The sequence below is a fragment of the Alosa alosa genome, chromosome 13, assembly GCF_017589495.1.
Source record: "Alosa alosa isolate M-15738 ecotype Scorff River chromosome 13, AALO_Geno_1.1, whole genome shotgun sequence".
Taxonomy (NCBI): Eukaryota; Metazoa; Chordata; class Actinopteri; order Clupeiformes; family Clupeidae; genus Alosa; species Alosa alosa.
Genome location: NC_063201.1, coordinates 11,119,522 through 11,136,084, shown reverse-complemented (window position 1 = coordinate 11,136,084; position 16,563 = coordinate 11,119,522). Strand labels below are relative to the sequence as shown.

At 42.5% G+C, this 16,563-nt stretch overlaps 2 protein-coding genes across 2 annotated transcripts; one reads left to right on the top strand and one right to left on the bottom strand.

The window, feature by feature from the left end:
• The first annotated feature begins 1,140 nt into the window (after window positions 1-1,140).
• On the top strand, window positions 1,141-3,091 carry clec3ba (C-type lectin domain family 3, member Ba). The gene is made up of 3 exons (XM_048261904.1): window positions 1,141-1,320; window positions 1,612-1,710; window positions 2,191-3,091. Exons 1-3 carry the CDS (start codon window positions 1,230-1,232, stop codon window positions 2,586-2,588), a joined length of 588 nt encoding a protein of 195 aa, XP_048117861.1. The 5' UTR covers window positions 1,141-1,229; the 3' UTR covers window positions 2,589-3,091.
• Window positions 2,943-13,393, bottom strand: cdcp1a (CUB domain containing protein 1a). Its single transcript, XM_048261903.1, has 9 exons — window positions 13,206-13,393; window positions 11,543-11,758; window positions 10,639-10,995; window positions 9,732-10,103; window positions 8,208-8,405; window positions 7,596-7,967; window positions 6,905-7,261; window positions 6,519-6,606; window positions 2,943-5,249 (listed from the first exon to the last, which is right to left on the bottom strand). Exons 1-9 carry the CDS (start codon window positions 13,291-13,293, stop codon window positions 4,754-4,756), a joined length of 2,544 nt encoding a protein of 847 aa, XP_048117860.1. The 5' UTR covers window positions 13,294-13,393; the 3' UTR covers window positions 2,943-4,753.
• Window positions 13,394-16,563: the final 3,170 nt, after the last annotated feature.

The following is a 16,563-nucleotide window of genomic DNA, read 5'->3' as shown; positions in this document are numbered from 1 at the left end:
GGAGATTTGCAGATTATTACATTCTGGTTTTTTATTCACATTTTACACAACGTCCCAACCTTTTCTGATTTGGGGTTGTTCTGCCAGCCTTTCATTAGTTGCAGTAACAATGAGAAACCAAAGTGAAAACTATAGACAAAGGTCTCACTGTTGCAGCCAATGACTGTATAAGTCATTATACAACACAAGACTGTTTTGTACATTGGTCATATCTGATTCTGGCACATGTCTTCTCCTGAGGTCACCGTAATGTCCTATCCAGAGGCGACAACCCTTGCTGGCCAGTATAAAGGACAATAAAGGCTATGTGGTAACATTAAAGCTTAAAGCTCTCAAAACAAAGTGTTTTGTGTATTTATGTCCCCTATTTAACTTTTGTAAAGGGCACTGACCTCAGACTGACCCTGAGTAGGCGATTTCAGTAATTATGCAAGCCCTGCCACGTCTCAGTGCCGATCAGCGCTGAGAGAAACCAGATGTGGTCCAGAGAGGACTCCCATGAGAACTTGGCAGCTCTGCTCCAGAGACGAAAGGGTTGAAGTGGTATTTCCAGACAAAAAGAGGTCTGGGACTGAAGCTTGGCACCTAAGTTACCTCAGTGTTTAAACTGGCCTCAGTTGAGTACACTGTGTTATACATTTCAGATCCTAGTTGTGCAAGATCTAACACATTTACAATCTTGGCAAATCAGCCAGAAAGTTATTAGTGCCTCATTTATTTTATCCGTTATTTCATGCCAGAACACATGAACTACAACAGTGCCACTGGGACAGAAGTTAAAAGGAAGCTCATCAACACTACCTAAACTATAACCCGAACAAAGCTGGAATAGAGTTAAAATATGACATGGCAACAACTTAAAGAACTGATCTCTGACTCTCTTGTTACAGATTATACATTTATATCAGATGATGACCAAAACTCAAACTCAAGATACCAATTATATGTATTTTTCCAATACGAAAAGCTCTGAAATCAAACCACATGTGTCAGAGATTACTCTGATAATCGACAGGCCAAGATGAAATGCTTTGCATATTTTCGTGCTGGTGTAAGTGAACTCCCATCTGTCTATCTAAAGATCTAAATAGTGCCCCCGATGGATGGTAGGGCTCATAGCGCAGATTCAGACTACACACAAGCAGCTCTCAGGACTTCTGAAGTCTCAAGCTCCTAGTATTGTGACGCTGTCTATTTCGAGGAGTTGTATTTTTCTTACAACCGAGACTATGCATCCCAGAAACGTGAGGCTGTTTATCATCGGTCTCCTTTGCATTACTCATTCCTCTCTCCAGCAGTCCTCCAACAAAAAGAAGAAAGGTATGATTCATATTTGACAACACATTTTATTAATTTATCAGCCTTGCAATATATATGCATTTATGTTGCTATAGTTGTCAAGCTGTTAATAACAGTCCCTTGAATGCACTCTTATCAGTCAGATTGACAAGGTCTGTCCTATGAATAAATTATCAATTCAACTTTTTAGAAGAGAGCATTTTTTCACTTTAAAATGTTCACTTTTAAAATGGCATTTTCAATTTAAAAAAACCCAAAAAAAAACATGTAACCACTGTTAAGTCTTCTCACAATGCACTAAACTCTCCATAGATGGGTCTAATTCAGTAGCAATTGAGGAGCTGAAGAAGCAGGTTGATAACATTGTGATTGAGCTGAACTTGCTGAAGGAACAACAAGCCTTACAGACAGGTATGTGTTTAGACTGCACCTACACATGGGTAATGAACACAGGTGTGTGTTTAGACTGCACTTACACATGGGTAATGAACACAGGTGTGTGTTTAGACTGCACTTACACATGGGTAATGAACACAGGTGTGTGTTTAGACTGCACCTACACATGGGTAATGAACACGGGTGTGTGTTTAGACTGCACCTACACATGGGTAATGAACAGATAACCATAATCAGAGTTATTTCTACAGTAATTGCACCATTATTATTTAGTCTTTATTATTATACAGAACATTGGAACTGCCCCAGCATGCAGGAGGGTTGTGCATTCTAACAATACTGGGGTGCGTGAGAAGTGACTAATCCTGTCCAGATGTTGCATTAGTTAAGGACAGAGGCTAGGAGGGAGCCCCACAGAGTTCCAGGGATGGGAGCTCAGTCTGGGTCTGCAGGTGTTCATCATGAACATTCACATCATGCCTCCACGTCCTCCAGTCTGTCTGAAGGGCATCAAGGTCCCCGGCAAGTGCTTCTTATCGGACGCCACAAAGAAGAACTTCCACGCCGCCAACGAAGCCTGCATGGCCAAGGGAGGGGTCCTCAGCACTCCGCTGTCGGGAGCGGAGAATGACAAACTTCACGAGTACGCCCGGCAGACCGTCGGGGCAGAGGAGCACATCTGGCTGGGCATCAACGACATGGTCACCGAGGGAATTTGGCTGGACCAGGGCGGCAACGCGCTGCGCTTTAAAAACTGGGAGACGGAGATCACCCACCAACCGGACGGGGGGCGCTCCCACAACTGCGCCACCCTCTCCCACACCACCGGGAGATGGTTTGACGAGAGCTGTCGGGCTGAAAGAGCCTTTGTGTGCGAATTTAATATAGTGTGACCTTACTAGGCCACCTCGGTTCACTGACTTAACCACCGCAAGTTCATACAGTATATTATCAGTATCGGTGCATTGAGAATATGTAGAGTTCAAGCATGGTATATTGTTGGTTAAAACTATACTATACTACTACAGTATTTTGCTTCACCTTTATTTGATTTTGAAGAATAAAGATTGGATAAGCGATCAAGCATAAGAGTGCTCCAACAGATGAAATGTTACATGCCTGTGTGGGTGATGGAGACTAGTATTATATGAGGGGGTGCAGAACTAGACTTGTGAAGAAAGCTGTTGATGAGCAGGCCACCGAATAAAGAGTAATCACTATTATGCATCATGTGGGAAACAGAAGGATCTGTCTGCATGCAATTTCTTTATTATTTTAAAGAAAAAACAAATGTTTAACAAACCATATGTTGTCTTGAATGATGTAAGTAACATTTTCAATAAAACCGCAACACAGCATGGAATATTTGTTTTGCTGAGTGAGTTTTCTATAATAATTGTCCAATGCAGATAAAAGCAAAAACTTGCCTTCAACTTGTATGTTTGGCCACGTGCATTTGTATTTCAGTCAACTCACAGTATCAAGAATAGTTATATTAACTTTAAAACATGTACTAAAACATTTTAAAACTTAATAGTGTATAAAACAAATATGTCTATATACAGAATTCGGAGCGAGGTACCATGTGAAGGCTATCAACGCAAGAAAAAAAAACTGAACAAAAACAACCATGCATTTCATCATGCAACAAAAAATCATGCAACGAACACATTAACTTTCTTTCCAGCAGAATACAAATTCTCCTCTCAATCCTCCGTAACTGAACGCGTTTTATATACGCTTATGCAACACCAGGCTTGAATTGGGTTGCACATAATCTGATATGGCACTATGCAGCTGCTGTTCAAATCCGACCTCATTTCTGGAGAATTCCAGCATCTCTATCATCCAAATCATGCTTCGCTGAACACTAAGCTGATCCCTATCTTTCTAAATGGAGGGAGTAACAGTTGAAACTTATTTAGCCATTTCCTTGATTATCCTGAATTGAACAATGCTAGCAACAGATTGTAATTTGCAGGGTGCAGTAGTTCCTTGAAGTAGTTGAAAGTTTCATTCTCTCTCTCTCTCTGTCTGTATGTATGTGTGTGTGTGTGTGTGTGTGTGTGTGTGTGTGTGTGTGTGTGTGTGTGTGTGTGTGTGTGTGTGTGTGTGTGTGTGTGTGTGTGTGTGTGTGTGTGTGTGTGTGTTAGCGCACGCTCACACACACTCAGTGCCCCTTAAGAGGAAACTGATGACTAACAAACACCATTCAATGACGCTATAGAGTGTGAAGCCAGACAGCATAGCTATAGCCTTATGCCATGACTAAAGGTCCCACTCATGCTAGTCATAATATTATAATATTACAGAAGTCTGGTAATGCTCAACTTGTGTGGCTGGCAGTGTGGCCTCTCTGGGTCTCGGACTTGACCTCCAGGCTGCTGTAGAAGGGTCAGAAAAGCCATTCATCCTGGTGATATTGATGAACCTAAAAGCTAGATTTTTAGGTTCATTTTACAAATACAGTGTCCTCTAAAGTCCTACGAACTAAAATTGAAACAAAACCTTTCCAAAACTTTGGAATTGTCATTAAAGGCACAAAACATTTAGTCAGACATGAATTAAATTACTAGCACACATACTTATAATCAAAAAAAGGCACTTTTCTCTTGTTTCTGTGTAGTATAGCTTGCATATTTGGCTAATTTCAGAGTTTTTGTAGGTATGAGGGCAATTGAGATAAAGTTCCCCAGCCCCACCAGAACTTTTGAGTTGCTTTAAAAAAAAAAACACAGTTGTAAAAATATATGGCTTAGTTCCTGATCTTTGTCCTGAATTTTCAGATTTTCAGGCTCCTGTTTCCTAGAAAATGTCCCTGGACAAACAAGGCAAACAAGAAACAAATCTTTCTGACTTGTTGAAACTCACGAGGAGCTAATGTCTTCAGGTGTCAGGTCCAGACTTGTGTGCTCGTCCTGCTGACAAGCAGTATTGTCCAGTGTGACTTGACATAAGCGTGACTTGACACGAGCTCGCAAAATGACACACAGAGAGGGCCCAGGAAATAAGAAAAACAAACGCAGCAAGTTTCACTCACGTTTCTCCGTCGGACTCTTTATATCCACGGGCCCAGCACCTCTGAGCAGGGAGAGAGGGGTGCATCGCTTCCCCCTTCCCCACCCCCTGATGAGTACAACTCCTTCTCCATCAGTCTCTCTCCCAACTGAGAGTCTGTGCCCTCCTGGGCGGCTGCTGGTCTGGAGGCTGGCGCAGCCGTCTCAGCAGGGGGTACAAAGGGCCTGTACACCCCCACCTCGGTGTCCGCGTCCCCGTTGGGTTCCCCACTGAGGGGCTCAGGGTCTTTGAGGGGCATGGTGTCCGTAGGGCCGTTGAAGGGCTGGTACGTGTCCACTGCGGGCTTCCCGTACTCATCCATCTTCGACTCGTCCCGTAGAAGGTGGCCATACACCAGCGTGTCCTCGATGTAGTCGTAGATGTGCACGTCGTCGTCGTTGTCCATGGTTTTGGGCAACCCGTGAAGGCCGGGCAGGAAACTGTGGCCATTGGGGTTGTAGATGGACACCTGCTGGGCCAGCTGCTTCTTCTTCTTCCTGCTCAGCAGTCAATAGCAGCACATTGCATTTCATTCAGTACGATTTCATTGCTCTGATTAAAGGTGCTCTAAGCGATGTCATACGTTTTTTAGGCTAAAACATTATTTGTCCTTTACAGCAAACATCACCTCACCATCCACTAGCTGCCTGTGTCCTGAATACACTGTAAAAAAACGCGATCTCTGTGGACAACCCAGGCTCCAAAAATGGCCACAAAACAACTTGGGCAAACCTTGCCCATTAAAACATAACTCACCAACAAGCAAATCACCAACAAGATGTGCGTTTAGGAGAGTTTCAATTGCACATGAGGATGGGGGAGGAAGTAGCGAGCTAGCTTTCTGTTTTGTTTGAACGTCAACAGAAGTGACGTTACCCAGCATCGCTTAGAGTGCCTTTAAGTTCAACGGATTACTGATTTGCAGCTGCACTGCACTGTGCTCTGTAAAGTGCCTTGAGACATATTTATAGGTCATGGCGCTATATAAATAAAGCTGAATTTAATTGACTGCAGTTAAAGGAAAATTCCGGTGTGATATTGACCTAAAGTGTATTGAAACATGATACCGAGTGTGAACGTATGTCTCATAGCCCATCTCGGCTTGTCCCCTGCACTCCAAAATCTGGCTAGTTAGCCGATGCTACCAACAGCTTTTTCAATAGTGGTGCTTCGCATCGGGCTAGCCATGCAAATAAATCACTGTTTTACACCAATTTCACGAGGCTCAATGTATCTCCACACTTCATTGGTAGATTTCGAGGGCCCTGACATTTAAAGCGAGACATTGAGAACTTTGAAAAAGCACTGGTAGTTTACTTACAAGGCGATTTATACAGACAGTATCTTCCGCCTAAGTTTAGCGTTTGCAGCCATCTTGAATTTAGTCCGCGATAAATTAGGTACAAATCCAGTAAGAATGAACAGGTATGATAAGGGATCAGATTCCAAAAATAATTCAGTGGAAATGCATGGATTCCAGTTTCTTCCAGTAGCAGCAACTGGAATCCATGCATTTCCACTGAATTATTTTTACGTACGTTCACACTCGGTATCATGTTTCAATACACTTTAGGTCAATATCACACCGGAATTCTCCTTTAACATCTAACTTTAAGTGTAATGACAGGACAAGTATGAAGTGAAATCAATAAGACCTAACTTACATTCATATGCGGTGTTGCTGTATACTGCAAAATGTGAACATCTGTAAAATGTGAGTGTGTGTGTGTGTGAAGAGGTGATTTATGTACAGGACAGAGCCTCACCTGATCACCACGCAGACTGCCACCAAAGCTATGATCATTCCCATGAGCAGCACTCCCACCACCGCCACGATGATAATCAGGAGCAATCCTGATGGAGCACACACACACACCCAACACACTTTAGAAAGCCACTTCACTTTTTCCACTTAGGTCATTCCATTATACGCATATCATTAACAGAGAATGTTGCGCTATTTGAACATATCAAATAACAAATATTATTACACATACATCACATAACAAATATCAAGTATGTAATAACTAATAACAATAACATCAGTTAAAAAAAACAATACACTATAATTAAATAATAATAGTAATCATCCTCCTCCTCCTTGTATTATCATCACAAACTATAAAAGGGAAGGCAGACCAGGCTGTCATACTTCTAGGTTTCATGGGTGTGATCTCAACCATGACGCTGAAGGAGTTCTTCTCAGGCAGGCAGTTGGACATGTTGAGGTAGAAGCTCTCGGGGATGACGATCTCGCTGTCGCCCCCCTCGTCCTCCCGTCGGCTGTACATCTCCTCCCGCGAGCCCAGCGTCTGCACCTGGATGCTAGTGTGCCGCACGCTGCACTTGGGCTGGCTGACCTTGGTGAAGCTCAGGTGGACCTCCAGCGTGGCGGGGACGGTGGCGATCCAGGAGGCCGTGGAGTATGGCTTCATTCCCCCCGGCCAGCCAGGAGACGCCAGCACGCTGGTCACGTCCTTCATAGGAGCGATGTGGAATATGTAGGTCTCTGTGTACGAGACGAGAGGTCAGGAACTGAGTAGTTAGTTGTGTGATGAGCAGAAAACAATACAATATTTAGACATGTTCTTGTGTTGTTATGTTCATATACCATTTCTGCCCTCTTGGGGATTTAAATGAAGCCATTGCAAGTGACACAAGCTCAGACAAACTACACTACTATAATTCATTTGTCTACATTTCTCTAACTTAACATGTAGAGTTTAAACAATTTAAACAAGTGAATATTCTTTAAAAAAGATATAGGCTTATAAAACACTGGGCAGAAAGTTGCTAAATATTATTATAAAACATGTGCAGTGGAAGTCAGACATTCCATCTACCTGTGATCTCTTTGGCGAAGGACACCTTGAAGAAGGTCTGGAAAGTCCGCCTGAGGAACAGGTCATTCCCGGGCGAGGCGCTGACCGTGACGTTGCCGTGGACCTGCACCTCGGATATGATGCCCCCGGGGCAGAACTGTCCAATGGCCGTGCCGTCGCTCTTGGCGACGCTGAACTGGACGCTGCTGTTGCACTCCTGCCCGGGCAGTGACTGCTGAAGGTTGCCCACATAGGCCCACAGCTCGACTGCACCATGTTCTGGGGCTTGGAGGTTCCAGTGGACCGTATTCAGAGACTGGGGCAGACACCTCTCAAGGGATGGAACGATCAGAGGAACCGGACGAGAGGGGCAGTCCCGCAGCTGCTGACAGCCTGACAACACACAGAGAGAGAGCGACATGCTTTCAAATTTCTCGATTCAGTTCAATTACATCTGTTATATTTGTGAATATCGACTTCAGGCTCCTCACACAAGGTTAAAATAAGATTAAAAGGAAAGAGATAAACAGCATAATATGGTAAAAAAAGACTATTTTTGTTTGTTTTCTTTTAAAAAGGAAGGTGTGTTCCAAGTGACTATCATCATTACTAGTACTCTCAGTACAAAACTACCTATAGTTTTGTTGATGGTCAACAGCAGGTCTTCCTCTGGGCAGTCCCTGAAAGACAGGATAGACTTCTTTCCAGGGGGAACAATGATACTCTCCACAGAGATGCTGTCTAATTTCAGTTTACAGCTGGAATCAGTCCCTTTTTTCGCAATATACACAGACAGACTGCTCTCCTTAGAAAGATCCACAATGCACATCTCTGAAGAACACAAACACAAGACAACATGACATGACTCAAACATAAATCATTCAATAAAAATGTTTCCTCAACAGTGGTCAAGTCTTACAAAGAATTTGTAAATCAACTTGAATCTTGAAGTCCTCCTCAGTGTTTTCCTGTAGGCGTCACATATGAGTGGTATGCCAGTTAATCAGTCAGAGACAGGCTGCTGGGATGTTCCATCATTACGACACCAGACTTGACTTCCTCAACCAACCTCCCTCTTCATAAAAAAGCTTACACAAGTGTCTGGGATCACAAGTGGACAGCACTAAATACAACTGCAAATGATTACAAAGACGCATTGTGATCCGATTACTCAAACCATTTGCTGAGGTGGCTTGTGGGGCATCTGACCAAATATATCTTTTGTAGTGTAAACACTAATGTGTCCCGATGTGGCCCCAACATGAGTCGGTAGACAGTAATAAAGTCTGCTGAAGGCAGGAGTGAAATCCTAACACAAGAAGTCAGCTGAAAGCCTTGGTGATGCATGACAGACTCAGGTGTAAACAGTGACGTGTTCAGGCTGTCCACTAATAAGCCGAGGAATAATATTGCCAAGGAAGCATTTTAAAACCAACGGAAACAGGGCCTAAAAGACGCAGGTCTTTAAAAGCCACCCCTGATCTGGGCTGTGTACCAGACTCAGACACTGCCAAGGAAGTGTTACACTGTGGTAGACGAGATATTTTACCACATTACAGTCCATTCAATTCTATGTAATTACACTCAATTCAATTCAATTGTCTGGTGCAGATCTGGCTCAGATCAACCCAAGACTTGGTCCTCAGACTCCAGTAGACTCCACTCAACCTCCAGTCAACCTCCAATCATCTTCCAGGCAACCTCCAGGCAACTCAAACTCAATCGAGTCTATCCCAGACACTATCAAGGATGTGATACAATGTTGTACATGCAGTAAGCCATAACTCCATAACCATTTAATTACGTTCCGTTGAATTGATAGTTGCATCTCATACAGTGCCTTTACAAAAGAGCATTGACCAAACTCTCGAGAACTGCTTTACAGTGTTTACACATGTTTAGAATGTGTAAACATTTAAAAATATCTGTCAATTTTAATATAAATGTGGACCATGGAGGCACTGAGAACTATGAAAGGATACATCTGATAAAAGGAAAAAATAGGATACACATGATGAAAGGAGAAAATAGCTTTCTTTAACCACATTGCTCTTAAAGGTTACAATGGTTACTTGAGAGTGTTCGTGTGAAACTATAATAAAACAGTGCGACACCAGGTGAAGAGAGGAGGGACTGAGGAAGAGATTGGAGATGCACCTTCGCTGCCCGTCCTGATGGAGGAGACGCGGAAGTGTAGCGTCAGCCCGAGCGCCTCGGCCCGCGAGCGCACCACATCCATCTCGCAGTTCCGCAGCGAGAGCGCGAAGGAGCCCTCCTCCCCTGTGGGCTGCTTGTCCGACAGCTTCCTTACCACCGTCAGGTCTTCGTACTTGTACTCGGCGCCGGGCTCCTTCTTAAGACAGCGCGGCTCTGAGTAGTCCAGGAATTGCACCGTGGCTTCGTGGCCACTAGGCACGTTGAAATTCCACGTCATGAGGTCGTCGTCGGGGAAACTTGACGGATAGTCTGGAGAGAAGAACTCTTGCGATGACTGGTCACTTGGCAGCCCCACATTCACAATGGCAAGAGCTGGAACATACGGAGACATTTATTTAACAACACAAATATTTCAAAGCGAGGATTGGGAGATTCAGTCTATGGATCCAAGCAACTGATTCAAATTGTATCTGGGTGGGTTCCTTGAAATGTCTAGAACTACAGTTTAATGCAAAAAAACAAAACCTGAAGGCACAAAACTGGGCAACATACATTCATCAAATGGCTTCTTTTAAAGGACTCATCCAATTATGCTTTAATCCTTCTTTGGAATACACAAAAGTTAAAAATGAGTTAAAAAGTAAATTGACAAATGTTGTCCCAATCAGCTAGGTTTCTAAAAACCATAGGTATGATTAGAGCTGTGCTTTTAATGAAAGTTAGATTCAACACTTTTGACTTAATTTGAATTTGGAAACCACTGCTCATATAAGCATTACCATTATTGGCTGCCCTCAAAAAAAATGTTCCATCCAAAATGACAAAAGCATTATAAACAGGACCTCAGGGACCCTAAACTTCCACACCGACCCCATTTGAAATGTTCTTTTCCACCCCACTCACTCACATTTGATGTCCTCTCCCCAAAACACATTGACATCCTTGGCCTCCAGCTTCTGCCTGCCAGGCACCATTAGGACCACCTTTCCACCGTTCAAGATCTGAATCCCAGAGATGGTGCCGCTCGCACAAAACGACCCAAGTTGGACGTTCTTTGTTGTCTCTAGAGCGACGAGGCTGTACGTGTGTCCATCGGGACAGGTCTCTGAGGGAGCTATCTGAGTCAGGCCCATCTTACTGAAATCCACATGGAAGGTCATCCTCACAGGAGCCCTCAGACACCAGTGGAACGTCCGGTTAAACTCAAAGAGAGGCTGGGAGTCCGTTGGCATGACAAGGTGCTTGCAGGGCTTTGCTTTACATTCTAAAAGAGAATGAAGCAGGGGGGTGTGATGAAAGGGTTGACACTGAGTTGTCTCACAACTTATTACTTCAACTAATTGCACTAATTTAGGTACTTCAGTGGAAGTCAACAGCAGCATGGTACCTTAAGCATGTGGATGAAAACATCATTGTTATAAATCAATAATCTACAAGTCAATAATATGTCAGGAGTTGTTCCTGGTTTCTACACACACATTAACGCTGATGATACAAAAGGCATTTTTTGAGCAATGTTGCAGGTCAATGGTCCTGAATAATGTGGTTCTGGCACGTTGCCATTGATATTGAGCAAAGTGTTATGCTCATCCAACCACAATACATGGAACTGGCTATGTGGTTGCCCATCGACATTGCCCAAGAAATGACCCTGTATCATCACCTTTAGGCTTAGGCTGCACAACCCTCTTAATGATGCATTGCAGGGTTTAATATGAGTTAAGTATGATTTTCACTGTATACAAATGCCCAACAGCCCACACACATGGAGGTTTATTCAATGATTCTTTTGTTTGGCTAAATTTGCTCACCGATCTTCTTGATGATCTCCACGATAAAAACATCCCAGGGATTAGTGCAGGTGAACGTCACCGAGACTTTGCCCGCCTCCGCCAGGGCTGCCCACGGCTGGCACGACATCTTGCTGCCCTCTCCAACACACACTGTGCATTTGGACCCCGACGCCTCGGTCCTGTTAATATTTACCACGGTGCCAGGATGAACAGCCAGGGTCAATTTATGACTGTCTGGCGAGAGAACAAATGGTGGCTCATGAGAAACTAAAGCAATGTGATTTAACAAGCAATGATTTTAAAGCAACACTTTGCAACAAGCTGCCACTTTTTGAGGAATGCTTTTATCAGGCAACTAGTTTTGGTATCATCGTCAAAATCTAATTTTCTAAAATTTTGATGATAAGTCATGTGAAGAACAGAAAAACACGTGTGTCATTCCCACCAGCCATGCAGGATACGCACTGTGCACTTCTGTGTTCCAGGCTGGAACACACTTCAAAAATGAAAGAAAACCTTTAACCTGTCATAACAATATTTGTCACAATATCACCAAAAGACACCAGTTAGCATCTTAACAAGCTTCTAGCAGTGCTAATAAGGTTTGCTGGTGGTTGCAAGGTTTGGCATACCCTACAGATAGTTTGTGGATCATTTAAAACCAAATGCCAGGTACAGTTATGCTGGTGCACCCAGGAGCTGGAAGACTTAGTCACTCTGACGTGCTCATTCACCCACAGAAGTTAAATTGTCCTGAGGCTATTTGGGTTTGTGTGAGTGTTAGCTACATGACAGTGAGACTTTGATAACCTATAGGTGACATCCCTGTGTTTAATTGAGGCCCGAGCAAACAAAAGCCACCTCTCGTGTTCTTCCTTATTTGCTTATGACTTAAACCTCCACACAGCCTATCTATTTGACAGAAAACAGGTTGTATTTAAGCATGTATGGGTGCCATATGAAACTCGTTAATGGATGTGTGAAGTTTTGGAGGGTTTGAAAAAGATTTTGGTGGATACGTAAAGACAACTTTGTGTAAATAAAGCCAGTGGCCTTTGCCTGTGCTGTTGCCTGGACACAAGAGGACACCTGCCAATGTTTGCTGACACTGTGCAAACGACAGTAACACTTTATGGACGATACCATTAGTGTGGCTTGAAGCAGGATTACAGATTGCACATTGTTGAAAACAGAAAACAAACAAACCCCCCCCCCCCCAAACAAGCTGGACAGGGCAGAGCAGGGTCCCAAACGTCCCATATACACAATTAAATATAATGGGATAATTGTATACCCAGATCTTTAGTCTTACCCTGGGAGAGGATGGGTTGTTGTTATCTATTGGGAGCCTATTGGACAGTCTACAGGACCAAATGAGTGATGTATAGGCCTAGGCTAATCTTTGTAAATAGATTGTAGTCTACTGTAATGTAAATCTGCGTAGGTAATGCTGTCTACGTGCAGTTCTGGTGTCCAGTGTTGGGGTAGGCCTAACAAACCTAAACTCGGACTAAAGTTTCAGCATAGGCTTACGCTAAAACGTAGTCTATTTCGGCAACTTTATGTCTGTACGTTTTTTTGAAAGATATCAAACACTATATGAGCTAGCTAGCTAGCCTGGTCTATTTGGATAATAAGAGACCCACACTGAACTGAAACTGAATATCAACGTCATGCTTACCTGTTACACTCCAGACTGGGGATGCAAATACTCCAAATAAAAGAAGAAAGCAGGCTGCCTTGAAAAGTCGTGTAAGTTCTTTCTTCATGTTAAGCCCGGAATAAATAAGATTCAAAAGTTCACAATTGATATTGGGCTATTTGGTCGTGTGATCGTATGATAGCTTCCTGGTTAAAAACACCTCGTCTCAGGTAACCTCGCCACACCTTCAGTGTTATGTGGGCGGTTCTCGTGCTTATGACGTGGTTAGAACTCTAACGTTAAGTTGAATAGCTTAGGGCCTGGCCTAGGTTATCTCCAAGATCCACTACGTTTCCGCTGTTAATGTCAGTGAGGAAAAAAAGAAGGTCAAGTGGTCACTGAACGTTTATCTTTTTGTCTTTTTTTTCATACCATCTTAACCCATTGGAGGAGTCTCTTTAGGCTACCCGATTATGGGGTAGCCTAATGCTAGATTATCTGTTTGATAAAGTAGTGGCAACGCTGTTCCCACTGTAGTCTACTCTGTAAAAAGGTGCTGCATTATTTTCTTACATGTTAGTTCTGTCCTTTTAAGACATTCTTTCAACACGTCAACGCGTCACACCCTTTGCTGTAGGCTATAATGTAGCCTAATGCAAGCCCCCACCTGCACTGTAGGCCTAGGCCTACATGACTGTGCGACCACCAGCCTCTTGAACAACTACTGAAAAAACAGTACTCATACACTTCTGTAACACTTCTTAACACGAATAAAAAAAAACAGCAAGGAATATCAGCAAAGAAAGAAATTAATAAAGATGTTTTGGACACACTTTAATATAGTGTTTTGGATAGTGTAGCTTTATGGTTTTCCATAAACCAGCCCTTTAATCAAATGGACTGGAGTTGATTGCTTCATCACAGGAAATTATTGCACCTTTGACTAAAGTCAATGCAGACATGTTACCTCACATTTCCCAGATCTCTTGCAGTGCATACTCAGCAGTCAGTTTTAACAACAGTCTGCATAGACAACAGCCTACAAATAAACACAGATTTCCTGAGTAATTAGATGCTCACTCTGTAGTTCGTAAAGAAATAGTCTGTCTGAGACCACAGATGAGTGAATTTTACATAATTTAGCGTTCCTTATGCTATGAGATCTGACTAAGTCCTAACCTCTTTTTTCCAGAATCGTCTGGTCTGCTGTCTTTTACTGATTTGGTAACTCCTGACATTTTAATATGTCTGAAAAGATGTTAGAATGAGAGAAAGGTCAGGCATGGTTTTCTGGAACTGACCGAATGGAATAACAGCAAATTGTATTAAACAAAGAGACAGACAAACAAACTTTGGACAACATAAATTTTGTCCAACCTTATTTATCGTATCTGATTACAATTTCCAAAGTTGGTGGTGTCACCTATCCATTTAGCAGGCTTTGTGTAGTAGGTCTGTGCTGTTACAATAATATTTAAAGGACTTAAGCATTAAGTTATGCTTTAGATTTAATTAAAACCCTTTCCAGAAAAAAAATATTTTGCTCTTTGATGGCACCTATTCACTAAACTCCACAGTGCCATCTAGTGCTGATAAAAATGTAGAAATCACAGTGGGCCTTTCTAATTTATAAATAAATAATAATTTACATGTGATGTAATAATACATAATTGAATGTGTATATGTACAATTTATAGTTGTAGTTGAAGTGAAGAGATTTAAAAACAATATCTGAGTTATGAATTATGGTGAATGCACTGAACTCACCCAGTTCTTAAAGCATCAGTATGCTGGACTTTTTCCCTTTGTGTAGAGAAATAATTTTGACTTATAGTAATAAGTATTACTTTACTTTGATTGCATACGTGAAGGACATATAATAAACACACCTGATATTCCTATGAGCCGTCCATGCTCGGAACTATGTAGTTCTGTGGTTCAGATCAGAAAACTAATGCAAAAGGTTTGAAAAGCTTTTTACGGCACTACAATGCCACCTACATGTAGGAAGTTTAGATGAAAGTATTGCTAGTAGCAACTCCTTACTGCTGCTTTAACTGCAATGGTGAGTGTAGTCAGAGAAACAGCCCTTCAGAAAGCAGACTTTAGGTTTGATCATAAAAGATAACAGTGCACTTAAAGTAGTTTGAAATTGCATTGTTAATCAGTTTATTGTCATCACACCCATACAACATTCTCCCTTTTTCACATATCAGGAGCACACACACACACACATAGACTTGTAGCAGTATTAGCTGATAAAAACAAAGACATTCATCCTTGAAAGATTTACACTCAAAATAGGCATTTCTGACAAAAAAAAAACAACAACATAAAATTCAAAATGCAGACACACAACATGGTTGGCTGTGGGCAAGCAGGGTCCTACGGTGACCCCAGTGAACAGTCTTGTGAAGGAAGAGCATCTATCCTTCCCGCCTAGTGCCAGCCCTTCTTCAGATACAATGTAATTCTCAAATAAATAGTTACTCAGTGGTGTTAAATTAATAGTAATCAGACTCAACCAGCACCCAGAACATCAACAGTACTATTTACGTACAAACACAACTGTAACGGCCCAGACGGTATACTAAAAATGGAAATAAGTGGCAAACATCTGTGACAACTGCCTTGTTGCGTGCCATTTCCAACAACTGATAATGTTTGCACGAAAACATTTGAATCAAAAAAAAGTTCAAAGAAATAAAATGTCCGCCTCTGTTTGTGAAATCTGAACGCATTTCTCACCTCATATTTCACCCCCCAGGCGAGAGTAGCTAGCATTAATTAACCGATAAAAGTGTGCCAAGTGACCAGATCTCCCAGTGACCTGGGCCCAGAGAGAGTGCAAAGACAGTACAGTGGATTCAGTGACGTGACCCCTGACCTCTGTGCAGCCATGTTTTGCGGCCATGTTTGTGAGGCTCCTTTGGCTCAGTGTCAATGCAATTCAGTGACCAGCGCATGCTGCATGCTGGCCAGAGGAATCTGTTGGCAGCATGCAACCTGGGTAAATGCATACCCATGTGTGTGCAACTTTGCATACACACGACTCCATGTTTAAGAGTGGGTGGAGTGTATGTATATGCATGAATGAATTGGCATATCATAGTGAGTGCATGTGTTGTGCTGTGCTGTATCGTGTGTGTGTGTATGTATGTGAGTGAGTGACTGCACAAATGACAGCAGGTGTACAGTATGTGGACAGAGTTGTGTGTTTGTATTGATCTATATCATTACAAAATGTTTGTGTATGTGTGCCCATCTCTACAAGTGTATGTATGTGCATGTGTATTGGGTATTTATGTGTGTATGTGTATATGTATATGTGTGTGTTGAGTATTTCTGTGTGTATTTGTGTCTGGTAGGCATTTCTCTCTCTCTCTCTCTCTCTGTG

Excerpts from the sequence above, each read along its gene's own strand:
- clec3ba (XM_048261904.1), top strand. The coding sequence starts at position 1,230 with ATGCATCCCAGAAACGTGAGGCTGTTTATCATCGGTCTCCTTTGCATT. Across the intron at positions 1,321-1,611 it reads CTCCAACAAAAAGAAGAAAG|ATGGGTCTAATTCAGTAGCA; the intron begins GTATGATTCATA and ends AACTCTCCATAG. Across the intron at positions 1,711-2,190 it reads ACAACAAGCCTTACAGACAG|TCTGTCTGAAGGGCATCAAG; the intron begins GTATGTGTTTAG and ends CACGTCCTCCAG.
- cdcp1a (XM_048261903.1), bottom strand. The coding sequence starts at position 13,293 with ATGAAGAAAGAACTTACACGACTTTTCAAGGCAGCCTGCTTTCTTCTT. Across the intron at positions 11,759-13,205 it reads CCCAGTCTGGAGTGTAACAG|ACAGTCATAAATTGACCCTG; the intron begins GTAAGCATGACG and ends TTCTCTCGCCAG. Across the intron at positions 10,104-10,638 it reads TTGGGGAGAGGACATCAAAT|CTCTTGCCATTGTGAATGTG; the intron begins GTGAGTGAGTGG and ends CGTATGTTCCAG.